This window comes from Ciona robusta, chromosome 9, assembly GCF_009617815.1.
Source record: "Ciona robusta chromosome 9, ASM961781v2".
Taxonomy (NCBI): domain Eukaryota; kingdom Metazoa; phylum Chordata; class Ascidiacea; order Phlebobranchia; family Cionidae; genus Ciona; species Ciona robusta.
The window spans coordinates 7,434,981-7,450,605 of NC_143243.1; the positions used below are offsets into that span (position 1 = coordinate 7,434,981).

The window sequence follows — 15,625 nt, forward strand, 5'->3', positions numbered from 1 at the left end:
AACGGTTCGGTCGGACAGAAAAATGCGTGTGAGACCTTTTACGGGATTAAAATCATTTTTGCAACAGTGACAGCAGCTATATTATATATATTTCGTGTTCCCGTGTACGAATTCGCTAAATTGTATTTTACTATATTATAGAAAATGTGCTGCTTGGTATTTTATTTAAGTTTAAAAAATACGCTGTTGACTGAAACGAACTAGTGTTGCTGCTTTGGTATATTGTATCTAGAACGCGTTATTTTGGCACGTATTAAAGAAAAAAATTGCTGAAAATGTGGTATATTCTGCTAACTTCACATCTCATGGTCAACTGAGCAAAACAGTTGACTTGATATGTCAATTTCAACATCTCCTGGATCTTCCAAAGTTGAGTTCAAGATTTCAGATGATGAAAGTTCATCTTTTGATGCGTCATCAGACACTCAGTCCTCCAAGCCAACGAGTGCGCTGCCTGCCATTCCCAGTAGTCTTGCTAGAGAAAGGTGACTTATAGTGAAATGTATATCTTTTAGTATACCATTGGTTTGACTTGATTTTTGTCTGATACGTTTTTTAGCACCAGATCATTACTGTATTTCCTTACACAAGAATCGTTCAACTTTATGAGCACCAGATTGAGGTCAGATTTATTACAGGACAACAGCCATGTAACAAAATAACATTTAGAATCAAGTGTTGCAAAAAAAACTTACAATTCGAAATAATGAATTGTGTAAAATATATATTTCATCTAAAATAGCATCATTAGACTCCTATTTAAATAAAATCTTTATTGTACGGCAGTTTAAAAATCTTTTGTTTTTTATACAGAAACTTCCTAGTGGGCCATATGTCTAAATCGAAGTCAGTCGTCGGTATCGATGAATTGAACCGATATTTTCCTCAGCAAAGACTTCGGCTGTTTGTTGGTGAGAAATTAGCCTGCTCAGTAATTTATATTATAGGGCTACTATGTGTATATATATAATTATATTTAAAATGTAATTAATTAAAACGCAGTTACAGGCCTATCTCTAAAAATATATATATATGAAAAAAATGTGTATAACTCTTCTTTTCTGGCTGTGCCGTACCACACTGTATAACCTTCAACCCAAATCCAACAGCGTTAGATTTTTAACCAGTATTGTTACAACAGGTACATGGAACATGCAGAGATGTGAAGTCCCGGAAAATGTTGATGATTTCATTCTCCCGGACCATGAGGAGTTTGTACAAGATATGTATGTCATCGGGGTGCAGGAGGCCCCTCAGGATCAGTGAGTCAAAAACCTTTTTTAATGTTATGTGTTTTGGGGGGATAATTTTTTTGCTTATTTTAATGATAATTTGTTAAATTTAACAACTGTTTAATGTTTGTGGTGATGGTGCACTAATTTTTGTTTAACATTTTGTTTTATCAAATGGCTTGGTTTTATATTTCTGCCCTTGATTTAACATGGTGTCTTAACCTGTATCTGTTTCACGGTGTTGGTACTACTAATGTTTAATCATGTTGCAAAGTATCTCTTGTTTTTCGTTATACGCACCGTTTTACAAAACAAGTATAATATGCCTGACATCAACAGTATTATATATCTCCACAATTTTTTGGGAATTTGGGTTTTAATTTTTAACTCAAGTTATTCAACCCACCAGGAAAGCTTGGGAAATCAAACTACAAGAAACCCTTGGTCCTAACCATGTTCTTGCTCACTCTGTGTCTCATGGAGTCCTTCATCTTGCTGTGTTTGTACGACGTGACCTCATCTGGTATTTCTCGTGTAAGTGTTTGTTAATTTATTTCAAATTATTGCGGCGTATTTTTTATTTTTGTTACGAAATCTTGGGTGAAACTCTGATTACATTCATAACATGGAACATAGGGAACTTTGTAGATTATGTGTCAAATAAACTATAAAATAGCCCTGCCTGTTTGTTTAGCCTTTTTACAGCCGGGTTAAAGCTATATTAAGGTGTAAAACCAGGGTGCTAAAATATGATACAGAGTTGTGAGGCTTGGCTCCTATGCTTATAAGCTAAAGTTAACCCATTGGCCATTATAATACCAAAAAAACATGAATGAAACTGGATTTTAATACCAAATAAACAAAAAACATGATTAAATAAAAAAAATGTATAAATCATATTACATTCAATTCTCCATAGCACACTCATCCATATATAGATACATAGATATACCATTTAATCATATAGAAACACCTGTTTTCCACCTGGTTCTGCTTATTTTATGTAACCACACGTTATGTGTGTTTGCCGTGCTAGTTCAATTAAATATCTACATTTAAATGTAGCTTGTCCACCCAGTGTTACAGGTTTGTAACTAAATGTTGTCACTTAGATTTTGACGAGGACAGAATAACAACGCGAATGATTTCTCAAATTAAAACCAAAGGAGCCGCAGCAATGTCCTTTCAATTCTTTGGCACTGAGTTCTTATTTTTGACTTCACATTTTCACTGTGAGTTTTTACTTTCTATATATAGTAGTGTTGGGGAATATGGGACACCTTTAGCACATTATATACAAATATTCTGATGGTGTTTTAAACAATTAACAACTGTCTATAGAAGTCATGAGGATATGGTTTTAATAATTCTTTGAATTTTCTTTTTTTTACTACTAAACACAATAAGAAAATAGAATACATATACAACGCCACAATGCTGTCCCGTCTTTCCCCACATTACAAATATACGTTACATTAGACGTTATATTCCAAATAAGAAATTGATATTAATCTTAAATCCCAAAACCAAATCTTCTATAGGTTTGAGTTTATTTTTAAAATTCCTTTTATACCCCTTGGTCATTAAATTTTATTTTCCTGCTAATTGGCAACTGGCAGCTGGTGAAACGAAGGTAAAAGAGAGAATTGATGATTATAATAAAGTGATTAAGCAGCTTCAGTTACCACGGCAGTCGAATGAAATCTACAAACAAGAATCTGGAAACCCTTTTCCAAGGTACATTGTTTACGTTTAGAAAACTTAATTAAGCTTTGTATTCGTAAGCTAATTCAGTGTTCTTATCTTGAATGAATAAATGTAACTTACATTATCCTTGCGTGAAGGGGCAACGACAGTTGTTATAACATTGGCGTTCTGTTTTATACACCTCAAGCCGCTTGCGAGGAAACTTTGGGGCGTTTTGTGTTTATGTATGGCTTAGAATTTATCCATTTTTAATTACTTTAAGTGTTTACTGCTTAGATGTATAAAATTTGTGTGTGTTAAAAATTAGATAAAGTTTAAATTAGTTTTCCTCTCATTAAGCTGTGTTTTGACCAAAGTAATGAAATTTACTTCAGTCAAAATGTGCTGTATAGATTCTAGAAGGTTAAAACATCGCAAATAAATGCCAGAAGGGCTGTTTTTATAAAAGAAGGAATATTGATGGCATTTATAAATACTTTTAAGCTGTAAGTTGGCAGCTTGTAAATATGCAATAGTGAGCCATAGGAAGAACATCTGTGCCAAAACATTATAATCTGGTAAATCTTAAAGTAATCAATATTTCCAAGTCAACATGAAATAAGCTTGGCTGTATATTAACATGATGTGTGTTGGTGGTATTCAGTTTTAACACTATGTTTATATATACTGATATACAGGTTATGCTTATTATTTAAATTACATTGTATTTATGGCTTATGTAAAAACACATTATAGAATAAATATTGTCAGAATTTTTCTTTTGCTAATTTGTTTAGTATCGACTAAACCAAATTTTTAATAAACGTATTTGACAAATTTGAATGAATGAATGAATGAATGTAACTTACTTTATCCTCGCGTGGCCGTAAAACGACAGTCGTTATCACACAGGTTTAACACCTCGTGCCAGCTTACGAGTTGCCATGTATGTTACTTTGTGGGTGATTATTATTATTTTTTGGGGGGATTTTTTATTTTTTTTTATTTATGGCTGATAATTTGGACAACCCATTAGTGACCACTGGGTTGAAGCAATTGTCGTTAAGTGTCTTGCCCAAGGACACATACGCCCACAATGGTAGCAGCAACGAGCCTTGAACCCATTACCTAATGGTTACAGGCAGCCGCCCTAATGGTTACAGGCAGGCGGTAGCAGCGACGAGCCTTGAACCCATTACCTAATGGTTACAGGCAGGCGCGCTAACCACTACGCCACGGCGCCGGACATTTGATCATCATAATTAATTTCTTTATTGTCGTTTATATACGTCATATCAATGACGTATATTAATAATCTTGTTTTTATCAAATATTTTATCTTACGTACGTACAGGATGTTATTTTGAGGTATTTTAATACACGCGTCATGTTAGATGTACCAGTAAATCTCACCATCTTATACGCTATTAATGTAACTGTACTTTAACTATGTCAACCCATTTTGTTAAAAATTCATAAAACGTGACGCCTATGGCCATATGTACTTTAAATGCCACAGTAACCACGCCATATATCATACAGTAATACAACATGAGTGTGTATATTGATTACGATCTGTATGACGATTACGAAAATTCTCCTTACAGATTCGACAATGTATTTTGGTTTGGCGACCTTAACTTTCGTATAAGCCAACCCCACCACCATATGAAACAAGAGGTGGAAAACCCAGCTACATACGATATTAGGGAAGCTCTTAAATGCGACCAGTTGAAAGGAAATATGAAGAGAGGTAGGAAAGAAAGAAATAAGTTTAGTCAAAATGTGACGTTAAACGTAGATTTTTTATGTGAAAATGGGTAACTGTGTTTCTCTATAAAAGGAACGACTGTAAAATGTAGAGTTTTTCAATAAATAGGTTGTGTTGAGCGTAGTAGTGCATGGTTTAAGGTCCAATATTTTGGGTATAATTTCTTCTTAAGACTTAAGTTATGCACGTAGTTAAAAATGCATCTTCTGGCCCGTATATAATTCATACTTTTCGTAAACCTGTCAATCATATTCCAGTCATCAAATCATATGTATGACAAAATGAGTCAGTTATTTTCCACCCCCACGTACTTCCCATCGACTGCGGTTCTCCGTCGTTAATTCTCCATACACGCATTCTTTATCATTACTTGCAATCGCATGGTTGCCCTTTCACGAAAATAAGTATATCTAGCAGATCGAGCGATTGTAAACTAGGCTGTACGGCATTCGAACGACTTATAATAGCCGGTACAACTAAGTCCTCCGACAGATGGCCATACACTGTTAGCTAGTACGGTTTGCAACGTATTAGGAATCTAAACCCTTTAATATTGTAGGGTAAGGAAGATAGATACCGTTGGCACATATTATCCCATATTTATTTACCATTCGTATTTTTAACAATCAACAACGCTCATTCAGAGTCGTGAGGGTACGGTTATATAACTATGTAATGTAATTATTCTTAGTTTAGAACCAAATGAGACGATAAAATAGAATGAAACATCAAACATGGACCATCTTACCCCCACCCACTATATATTCATATGTGTTATTTATACCAGGCAAAATATTCCACGGTTTCCACGAAGCTCCCATCAACTTCCTACCGACGTACAAGTTCAACCCTGATTCGGACCAATACGACACTTCGGTAAAGTTACGAGTGCCTTCTTACACGGTGAGTCGATGCATTTTTTGCCCACTCAAACCGCGTAAAATATTCATAAACTGCGCGTTCTGCAAAGCGAACTTTGCACGTCATGGGTAAATACGTCATAGGCAAATACGTCATTCTTCATACGCGGTGAATTGATTAACTTGAACAACTTACAATTTCACATAAGCTGGAAATAGTTCGCCGGTCTGTTCTTATTGCAGCGCCTGCTTTCATGAAAGCGGCTTATACGGTGTGTAACTTAGTATAGTTTTAAAGCCGCATACGAATGAGCTATCCATTAGATAGTTTTGGTGCGGTACAGTGTATTTACCTAACTATATACGATATTTCAATACCACAAACAGTTGGCAGTCTATATTTAGTTCATGTTTAAACATTTACTTTGATCGAAAACATGTCTGTGTGCTTCTGCCACGCTGCGTAAACTTTATTTTGTCATTAACGCTATGTTATTATCGTTGCTAAACAACGCTGGTGGTCACGCATGCTAATCCACGACCTTAAGTTGCTGATTAACAATTGAATTCAATTGTTATCGCGTTTTAAATGGTGATTAATCGACCACTTAATCGACACACTTGAGGTTTTATCGCTTCCTAATTGCTTTGTAATTATAACAATCATTACAACACATGCTTTAATAGAAAGGCGATGTAATTTCCGAACGATCCCCATTACAGGTCACTTACATAAGGCTGCGGTTTACTCGCATTAACAAGATTAGAATTAAAAAAATGCGATTTGAAATCCGTACGAATCAATTAATTTATTCGATTGGTTTTTAATTCACTAATGCTCCATAAAGTCAATGAAGTTTGATCGATTTTTCATACAGTAGGATGGGGGAAGATGGGACACTTTTTAACTCTATTTTCTCGTTTCATTTAGTAGTAAATAAAGAACTTTCAAGGAATTATTAAACCGTATGCTCACGACTCCCGTAGGCCGTTGTTAATTGTTTAAAATACGATCAGGATATCTGGATATTATGTGCTAAAGGTGTCCCATCTTCCCCCACCCTACTATACATATATATACCTAACTTATAATGTAATAAGGCGGTCAGTGACATTTTAAATTACCCGGCTATTATATACGCACCCATTTACATTGTGTGAATTGTGGTCCGTGAATCGGTATGTATTATTTCACATATAATAAATAACGTGGGTTGTGTTAGGAACAGCATTGTTTAATATGGCTTACCGGGCCGTTGTGGCTATTGTACCTGACCAACACTTAGCAACACCACTACACCGATATTCTTACTTCTGCTATACCCGCCGCAGGCACAAAGTAAATGATTGTTCAATGATTCATCTGATATGATAAAAAAATCCCGACTTTCCGATCTTATTTTCGACAAAACGTTGGAAATAGTCGAAATACACTACGTTTTTATACCAAATGAGCTGTTTAAAGAATATTTACATTCCTACACCTTGTTCGTTAACTTCTTTGTTGCAGGACCGAATTCTTCATCGAAGCAAAACAGAGTCGGATGTTACATGTCTGCATTACAACAGTGTGCAAAATATACGGACCTCAGACCATAGACCTGTTTATGCTGTATATGATGTTCTGCTTAAACCAGGGCAAGAAAGGTAACTTGAAATTCGACTCATAAACTTGCGATAACCTTAGTTGTAGTCATATAATAATGTGGCTTTAGGGTAAGAACATATTTCCTGATTTTGTTTTGAACATTTAACAATGCTATTTAAGAGCCCAATGCTATGTCTTTGTAATTCTTTAAATTTTCTTTATTTACTACATAAGCATAATATAAATAGAATGAAAATGTACCATGTTATCCCAACCTACTATATATGTTAACTTGTATATTTTTCAAATCTAAACTACGCATATTATTTGCCATAATTCGAGGCCTCTATTTCCGCAGTAAAGTCCCGCTTAGCACCGGCCAGTTCAACAGGCAGGTCTACATGGAAGCCGCCAAACGTCGGGCACACGGGACCAAGATGCCACAGCGCAGTACTATCTGTACTTTACTCTAACACCTCATTGAATATTTATAAACCATTCGTTTATTTTTCAACTTATTTAAAGCACTGTGAGGCGTCAATCTTTTTGTGCCCTGTATTCTCGTCTTTAAGCGAGCCATTCTCTATACAGTAGCCAGAATTACCCAATGCCTGTCGTTGTGTACCGGTGTGCATCCCAGCAACGACCTTCAAGTCATATTAACCACGAACGCAATTTTCGCTCAATCATACGTAATCTGTAGATAAACTATTACTTTAGATTAGAATGTTCAAATAGTTATTAACACACTTCCCAAAATTTTAAGATTACACATTTTCACCCGCTTTTGCGGAAAGGCGTTGACTTTTTTAAAACTGTGTCTCGTAGTTACTCAACTTCTGTACAACGACAGCCGATCACAAGAGCTCTCATCTAGTCCGTAATGCTTCAAGTCGATACCCGTGTGGTTCTTTACGGTTTTAAGAGCTTTGAGAATGCTCTTACAAGTCGTTGTGTCTAATACTACAATTGGACCGTTGCGTGACATCTTCTGTTCTGTCTTTCTTAATGTTTTAATCTCAAGCGTGATACTTACCTTCTAAACTGGGCTACCTATACGTTATAGTTTTCGCGCCTGTGCAATGTCCGTTTGTTTCTTTAAAGCTGTTACGTTCTACACTGTGTAACACCCGTGAAAACGAAATTTGTGTAACTATAAAAAAACGCAATTTGTGAAACTATAAAACGCAATTTGTGAAACTATAAATTGTCTATATCCTATAGTACAGTAAAAACTGAAACGAAAACATCAGTTTTGATTCCCAACCTAAAAATCCAAATGTCAAATCACCAGAACGGTTTCCCCCATATACCTTTACCCAATTTTATCCGTTTCCCCCTTATTACCTACAACGATTTTACTTCATTATTTTGTTCATCTTTTCTCTACTTTGCGTACCACTTCTCCTGCTGCTCAGGAATCTGTGGACATCAGTTAAAATAAACGAGAAACAAAATATTTCATTCGTCATCTTCGCTTCAGTAACTATTTGAAGCTATATCCAGCAGTTAAGTTTAGAAGCCTCTTCAAAATTCGCTACACCGTTTTATTACTTCTCTGGTAAGTAAATGCGTTCCACCTCTTTAAAGATATATTTGATATTTTTCTTTTCCCCAGAACTACTTGAATTTCGTATCGGATTCGAATTTGTTTGAATATGTTGCAGTCAACGAGTTCTAACTCTTTTTAAGACAAGTAAGAAACTGTTCTATGCACTTCTCTATTTTTACATTCTATAGTGGGGTGGGGAAAGACAGGATACCTTTAACATATAATATCCTGATCGTGTTTTAAACAATTTATAATGGTCTATGGGAGTCGTGAGGACACGGTTTTATACTTTTTTGAAAGTTCTTTGTTTACTATACCAAATGGGACGAAAATATAGAACGAAAAGTGTCCCATCTTCTCCCACTCGACTATATCACTGTTATGTTTTCAGTTAAAAGTGTGCAATTGTGGTCAACAGTGCTGTCCAAACAGAATTGTTGATACATGAGTAGGCAACACGCGTAAATGCAGGTTACTCATACCCACATACACAATGATGTCTTTGCTCACAAGGCGAATTACGTCATTCATGTGACTTAGATGTGACTTAGAATGCATTTATACCTTCACAGACGGCTACTTCCGTGTAGTTGAGCTTCGTGTCATGCAAAGCGCAGTTGAGCAAACTATGGCAAGAACTGAATTCCGTATTCTTACTTCCTTCTTGTTATCTCTTGGATATTTCATCATTGGGACTAATGGTAAGTTGTTACGTTTAATAGGGTGGGGTAAAATGGGACATGCTTTCTTTTTTCGTACCATTGGTAGAATACAAAGAATATTTGCATAATTACATAAAGGATCCCCACGACTTTTAAAGAGCGTGGTTGTTCGTTAGTAAAGCGATTAGGGATTTAGGTTTTAAAGTGCCCTATCAACTTACCCCACAGTAATATATAGGACTTTTAGCACATTTTATTCAAATATCCTAATTGTGTTTTAAACAATTCGCAACGGTTCATGGGAGTCGTGAGGATACGGTTTTAATATTTTTAGAATGTTATTTGTTTACTACCAAATAGAACAAAAAAAAAACAGAACAAAATAGTTCCCCATCATCTTAACTGGAAGTCCTAATATATATTCCGCCATGTACCGACCTAAAGCAACTTGCCTCTTCTGCCAGGTTATGAAACCGTCGTCGAATCAGTTGGTATTTACTCTACGCCCAATTTTACTTGGACAGAGGGCGTACCTAATGTGACGATCAGATTTGAAATGAAAAATGGATATCACTATTTTTATAGAAGAGCTTATGTTTACAAGGTCGTGAACACCTCTTCCACGTATATCACAAGGGTGTATTTTCGTGATCATTTTCCTGGATATTGTTATAACAGTGGAGTCAACCTTGCCATGTTTGCAATTAGTTGTAAATCGAACGATAGTTACCGAAGCATCGATGTTACTTTTCAAAAACCCAACGTGTCCGACAACGGAACAATAATCGGAGTTAATTGGGATTTTACCACAGTCAAGCAAGTTATACAAATAGCGTGTAAGTAAGCTTGATATATAGTACTGTGGGGTAAGGTGGGATACTGTTAGCACTGAAATTCCTTGGTTCATAATTGTGTTTTGAACAATTTACAACCCCCCTTTACAGTATGGTGAGAACATGGTTATATAATTCTGTAAATATTCTTTGTTTCTCACCAAATGAGACAATAAAAAGATTATAAACATGTTCCATCTTACCCCACCCTACCAGAATTTATGTAAGACTAAACACATTTTTTAAACATTGTTTTTCACGAAGATTGCCCGGATGTTGTGGACAGCATACTGACGAAACCAAAGCAGCAAAACGTAACTTACAATGAGGTCGCACAAGTTCAATGTTTGGGTGGTTTGCCTCTGTTTAAAGGAGCATACGGATCACTCGCAATGAGAAATTCCCCTGGTAGAGCAATCATATATACGTGTGGTGCGCATGCTGAATGGGAAGGTCCTGACGTGGAATGTTGGAAAGGTAGAAATATGGTAGGCTGGGGGAAGATGGGACATCTTTTCATTCTTTTTTCTCCCCACATTTAATATCAAACAAAAAGTATTCACAGAAGCATGTAACTGAACGTTGTGAATTGTTTAAAACACGACCGGGTGAAAATGTATGATTTAGCTGCTACAGGTATCCCATCTTACCCCACAGTACTATATACAGTGTCATCGCAATTGCAGATAACACGTATTGAATGTTTTTGCGTGCGTTTTGCTTAGGTCAAGCTGTTGACATTCAAAATAGCGAGAGCCGCCCCTTCATTCTTGCGCTAAACACTCCCACTCTATTTTTCTGCGACGTCACTGGTAAAGATAATTATGACGTCATAATGACCGTGGGAACTCAAAGATTTTCACAGAAAAACGTAGGTGTTTGTATATATATATACTAATAATCTATGTATAAAAATCTGTAAAAAATAATGTTTGTGTATATACATTTTTCGCATACGTTGCAACAACGCTAAAATGTACAAAAACTATATTTTTGATATTTGAGTGTTGCTAATTTGAACCCTGTGCATAGATGATTGTATTTGTAACAAGGTGTTTTAAATTGGGTGTATCCGTACAATACGTCACCAGTATATACTTAGCCAACTGTGTGGCCTTAATGTTTGAACTTTTAAACAGAACGTTGCTGCTATTTTAACACTGAGTGTGGAGGATTTCAACAAAACAGTCGAGTGCTACAGCCAACGAAATATTTCCTCAAAGAGACAAGTATCGCTATGGTTTTTATGTGCGTGAGTTGTATTATATTGCGTGTTTACATGTGTTTTCATTTCGACGTGCTAAACAGGTCTCATTTTCACTGTGAATGACCCTCAACAAATAATAATTGTTAAATTACTTTTATAAAGACGACCTGTACAGAACGTTAAAACGTTGGTACGCAAATAAGTGTCAGAAGTGACGCTTTGAATAACAAGCATAATATCTCGGGCAGTATTCTTTAATTCTTTGCTTGGGGATGAGAGTAACCTTACAAGACAACTGCTTTGTTTAATCCTAGGTGTTTCGGCAACGAGCCAATTTTGGGGATGAATTTTGGAATTCAAACGCGGCATTTTCACTTCCCATAACCAGCATCCGTGTATGCACAAAAGATCAAAAATAGAATTTTCCCCAACTTTTCATTCATTCATTCATTCATTTTGTCACTTCTTCCATTCTTAAACAGTTCCTCCTCAACTTTTGAATCGGCAAACTTTTGTTCACTACTTGTGTGTCGGTGACGCGTCAACTGCTATTGTGACGTTTCGTTCCAATCCACCAATCACCGAATGCGGGAAAGTTCGTGTTAATAAACAAGGTAAAAACCTTTACCAAGTCTCTACTAACTTTGGTTTAATTTCCACGGTTATTTACTTTCCTATACGTTTTATTCATAGTGTGTTTAAACGACCGTTGTTTTGTTGTGGATTCCATTTTCTTCATTGTTTAGTTAATTTGGTCTTCGCTATCGTTTTAAAAGACAAATTAAAATGACGTAATATAGTAGACTCGGGAAGATGGGACACCTTCTCAATATATTTTCTCGTCCCATTTGGTAGAAAATAAAAAAATCAAAGAATTATAAAACCGTATCCTCACAACTCCGATTGACCGTTGTTAATTGTTTAAAACTCAATCAGGGCATTTTGACATTATGTGGTAAAAGTGTCCCATCTTCCCCCACACTACTATATGTTAAATATTACCGTTGTATATTAACAAGCAAAGAGCATTAATTGAGTGTTAGGATATTTTCATTCTTAGTTTACTATGTTTACACAGTCCTACATTTACAGGAAAGAGTTTCACAAGTTTCGTTTTACAAAGTAGTGGTGTGACAAACTTCATCAAGTTTATATTTCCGAAGGTAAATAAACGTATTGCTAAACCAATATAGTGGGTTAGGGAGATATGGTTCATGTTTTCACTCTATTTTAACCCACAAAGTAACATACGTGGTAACTCGTAAGCTGGCACGAGGTTTATGAACACCCGTGTTATAACGACTGTCGTTTTCCGGCCACGCGAGGATAAAGTAAGTTTCATTCATTCATCGTCCCATTCACCCATTTAGTAGTAAACAAAACATCTTTACAAAACTAAAGGTTTCTTACTTATAAAACTCGCATTGTCTGTTTTTATAGAGGGTATAAATTAAACACCCGAACGCATTTTTCAGTTGTCCAAATCGGATCTCGGATATTATGACGTCATGGTGACGTCATGTGAACCGGTATTTTCAAATAAGACAATTCATATCGAGATTAAAGAATGCAGCACCCCGGTTGCAGTTGTGACAGTTCATAAACCCGATTCTCGTATCACCATCGGTCTGTCCACTGTCTGTGCTTGCCTCGTGTTATTGTTGCTGATTGCAGTCACTTGCATAGCTGTCAAGCGCCGTAATAACGGTTTGTATTATGAAAGTAAACTGCTTTTGTTGTACATTAGAAATTAATATTTCCTATTTGGGCGCTGTTTCTACCAGGTATAACGTGATATTAAAGTGGAATGTGACATCACTATGCGGTTCTTCGTAACAAAGAGGGCATTCATTCCCCTCTTGCCCCCTATCTATATTTACTTATGTGTAAAGATTTTATTAATTACAGCACCACACTCATCTGAACAGCCACGTTCACAGACGCCATGTCGACCAGCCATGTAAGCCTCTAATATTATTTCAAGCATCACATACAAAACTTGTGTTCAAATGACATACATGGTGGGGTGGGGGAAGATGGGACACCTTTTGTTTCTGTTTTCTCGTCTCATTTGTTGCATAGTAATCAAAGAACTTCCACAAAATTATAAAACCGTATCCTCACGACTATCATAGATCGTTGTTAGTTGTTTAAAATATGATCAGGATATTTGGACATTATGTGCAAAAGGTGTCCCATCTGCCCCACCCTACTGTTGTATCAGCTATTCACTTTACTTTCCTATAGCACATTCTAAAGTTGTTTACAATTATAATTTCAAACTTTTTTTGCCCAACAGAAATACCGAGCAACCGTCCGTATATTTTAGACCGAACGCAAGTAACTCCTGCAACGAATATGGACAACAACAATCTGCAGATTATTGCGTCATATCTGACCGAAGAGGTTACGTAAACATGCCGTTACCGGGTGCCCAACAATCTCAAAATGATCCCAGATTCCAAGGCGGAGCATCGCTGGATGCGGGAGCGTATGAATCCTATTTCATACCAGGATAATCATTTTTTATATGAAAATCCCTAAGAAAAAATAAACACCGACAGTTAAATGTCAACGCCTCGCCACGCGAAGATGAACAAGTTCAATTTTTCTTTTTTACTGTGTTATAAAACTGGCCAGTCCGTATTCCGCCATTGTCTAATATACACGTCCGCCACTATAGCACAGCTGTGGTAAGAGCGTGGCTGTTTTGTATTCAGAAGTCTCCGGGTTCAAAACTCGATGCTGCCAGCATTGCGGCTGCTTTACCCTAAAACAGTTCGTGGTGATTGTCTAAGTTCGGTCACTAATGGGTCGCTACAATAGCAGACACACAGAGAATAAGTAAAAACAAAATCACTGACAAATATATCGTACTTCGTAAACTCAAAGGCGGGTATGATATATTATAATTATATAGCAGTTCACCATCGCGCTAGAAAATATTCGTTCTTTTTTGCGTCATAAAATAATTAATCATATTAATTTGAATGAAATTACTTCCAAAGTTCATTCATGCAGACCTTTATGTAGCGAAGTTCATATCTCCTTTGACAACCCATTAGTGACCTCTTGAGTGAATGTATTATTCATTGCTTCTAACATAATAACCCGATAGCTAGAATGACACTTTGAATCCGCGAGTAGCAACGATTTATTGGTTTTAAGAATAGTTATAAGCAGTGACAGCAGATAACCTTAAATATGTTTTACAGTCTTCTGTTTTTATACAGATTCGTGTGCCAAATAAGAAACCTGGCATATATACACAGCACTTTTGTGTCTACGTTGTTTTTTATGTTTATTTTAATAATATCTCATATTACGAATATTGTATCGTCTTTCAACAAGCTTAAGTGTCTCACTTTTGCAAATATTTGTCACTTCGTATAATTATAGACGAACGTCGTTATATTTCGATGAAAATTTCAACCAAATGTTTTTATTATTGAAGCGCATGTGTCAACTCTAAACATTTACTGTGTTTGACTATAACTGTGACTTTATTCACAAGACGCGCAAATATGTAGCCTATCTTAACATAAACTGGCGAAACACCCGACTATGAATTATTACAAGTTTTGTGCATTTGATCCCTGCTTTAATTTTGTCATTTACTTTTTGCACCGAAACTGTCTGAAAAAAATGCACATGAAAAGGTTAAACCTCACACGTAATGCGTCTTAATTAGAGCCGTCTACGTGGGCGCCATCGGCCGTTCATTAGGCAATCGAGCCTTTATTTCGATTATTCCTGTATTTCACCTGATTTGAACTCAATCCTTCTGGAGCGGTTTTCGTTGATTAGATTACTCGACGCCTTTGTTTGGCCGTTGGTCGTGCCTAGAAAACAGTGAGATTGAAATGAACTCTGGTTTGTTTGTTTATTAGTCTGCAGCGTCTACCTTAGCTTGAATAATTCATTTAGTATTTGTTTATTGCCACAGGTTCGTCAAGATTGTATCAGCTAAAGACAGTCGCAGTGCATAGTTGCTTTAGCTTTAGCTATATATAGCGAATGATAGATTTTGTTAGAAGCATTTAAACGTTAAGCTAATGGTAACGCATATATATATATAGTAGGGTGGGGGGAGATAGGACACCTTTAGCACATAATATCTAAATGTGTTTTAAACAATTACCAACGGTCTATGGGAGTCGTGGTACTAAAGGTGTCCCATCTTCCCCCATCCTACTATCCTACTATACAGTAGATTTGGACTGCGGGTAAAAAG

The 15,625-nt window shown here is 36.1% G+C and overlaps 2 protein-coding genes and 1 long non-coding RNA gene across 3 annotated transcripts; 2 read left to right on the forward strand and 1 right to left on the reverse strand.

The window, feature by feature from the left end:
• The first annotated feature begins 136 nt into the window (after positions 1–136).
• Positions 137–8,596, forward strand: LOC149731852 (phosphatidylinositol polyphosphate 5-phosphatase type IV-like). Its single transcript, XM_089885152.1, has 10 exons — positions 137–485; positions 814–911; positions 1,142–1,262; positions 1,642–1,766; positions 2,345–2,464; positions 2,852–2,969; positions 4,526–4,671; positions 5,477–5,592; positions 7,060–7,196; positions 7,496–8,596. Exons 1-10 carry the CDS (start codon positions 337–339, stop codon positions 7,608–7,610), a joined length of 1,245 nt encoding a protein of 414 aa, XP_089741278.1. The 5' UTR covers positions 137–336; the 3' UTR covers positions 7,611–8,596.
• Positions 3,754–4,527, reverse strand: LOC149731853 (uncharacterized). Its single transcript, XR_016385727.1, has 2 exons — positions 4,118–4,527; positions 3,754–4,046 (listed from the first exon to the last, which is right to left on the reverse strand). It is a non-coding gene; the product is annotated as an uncharacterized LOC149731853 (long non-coding RNA).
• A 638-nt stretch (positions 8,597–9,234) lies between the features above and the next one.
• On the forward strand, positions 9,235–15,264 carry LOC149731854 (uncharacterized). The gene is made up of 10 exons (XM_089885134.1): positions 9,235–9,390; positions 9,816–10,187; positions 10,449–10,661; positions 10,910–11,055; positions 11,324–11,432; positions 11,874–12,005; positions 12,484–12,554; positions 12,867–13,098; positions 13,300–13,351; positions 13,691–15,264. Exons 1-10 carry the CDS (start codon positions 9,294–9,296, stop codon positions 13,908–13,910), a joined length of 1,644 nt encoding a protein of 547 aa, XP_089741260.1. The 5' UTR covers positions 9,235–9,293; the 3' UTR covers positions 13,911–15,264.
• The last annotated feature ends 361 nt before the right edge of the window (positions 15,265–15,625 follow it).

Bases quoted from the DNA above. Each gene is read 5' to 3' on its own strand.
- LOC149731852 (XM_089885152.1), top strand. From the start codon at position 337: ATGTCAATTTCAACATCTCCTGGATCTTCCAAAGTTGAGTTCAAGATT. The intron at 912-1,141 runs GTGAGAAATTAG...TTGTTACAACAG, and splicing joins AAGACTTCGGCTGTTTGTTG to GTACATGGAACATGCAGAGA. The intron at 2,465-2,851 runs GTGAGTTTTTAC...GGCAACTGGCAG, and splicing joins TTTGACTTCACATTTTCACT to CTGGTGAAACGAAGGTAAAA.
- LOC149731854 (XM_089885134.1), top strand. From the start codon at position 9,294: ATGCAAAGCGCAGTTGAGCAAACTATGGCAAGAACTGAATTCCGTATT. The intron at 11,056-11,323 runs GTAGGTGTTTGT...ACTTTTAAACAG, and splicing joins AAAGATTTTCACAGAAAAAC to AACGTTGCTGCTATTTTAAC. The intron at 13,352-13,690 runs GTAAGCCTCTAA...TTTGCCCAACAG, and splicing joins ACGCCATGTCGACCAGCCAT to AAATACCGAGCAACCGTCCG.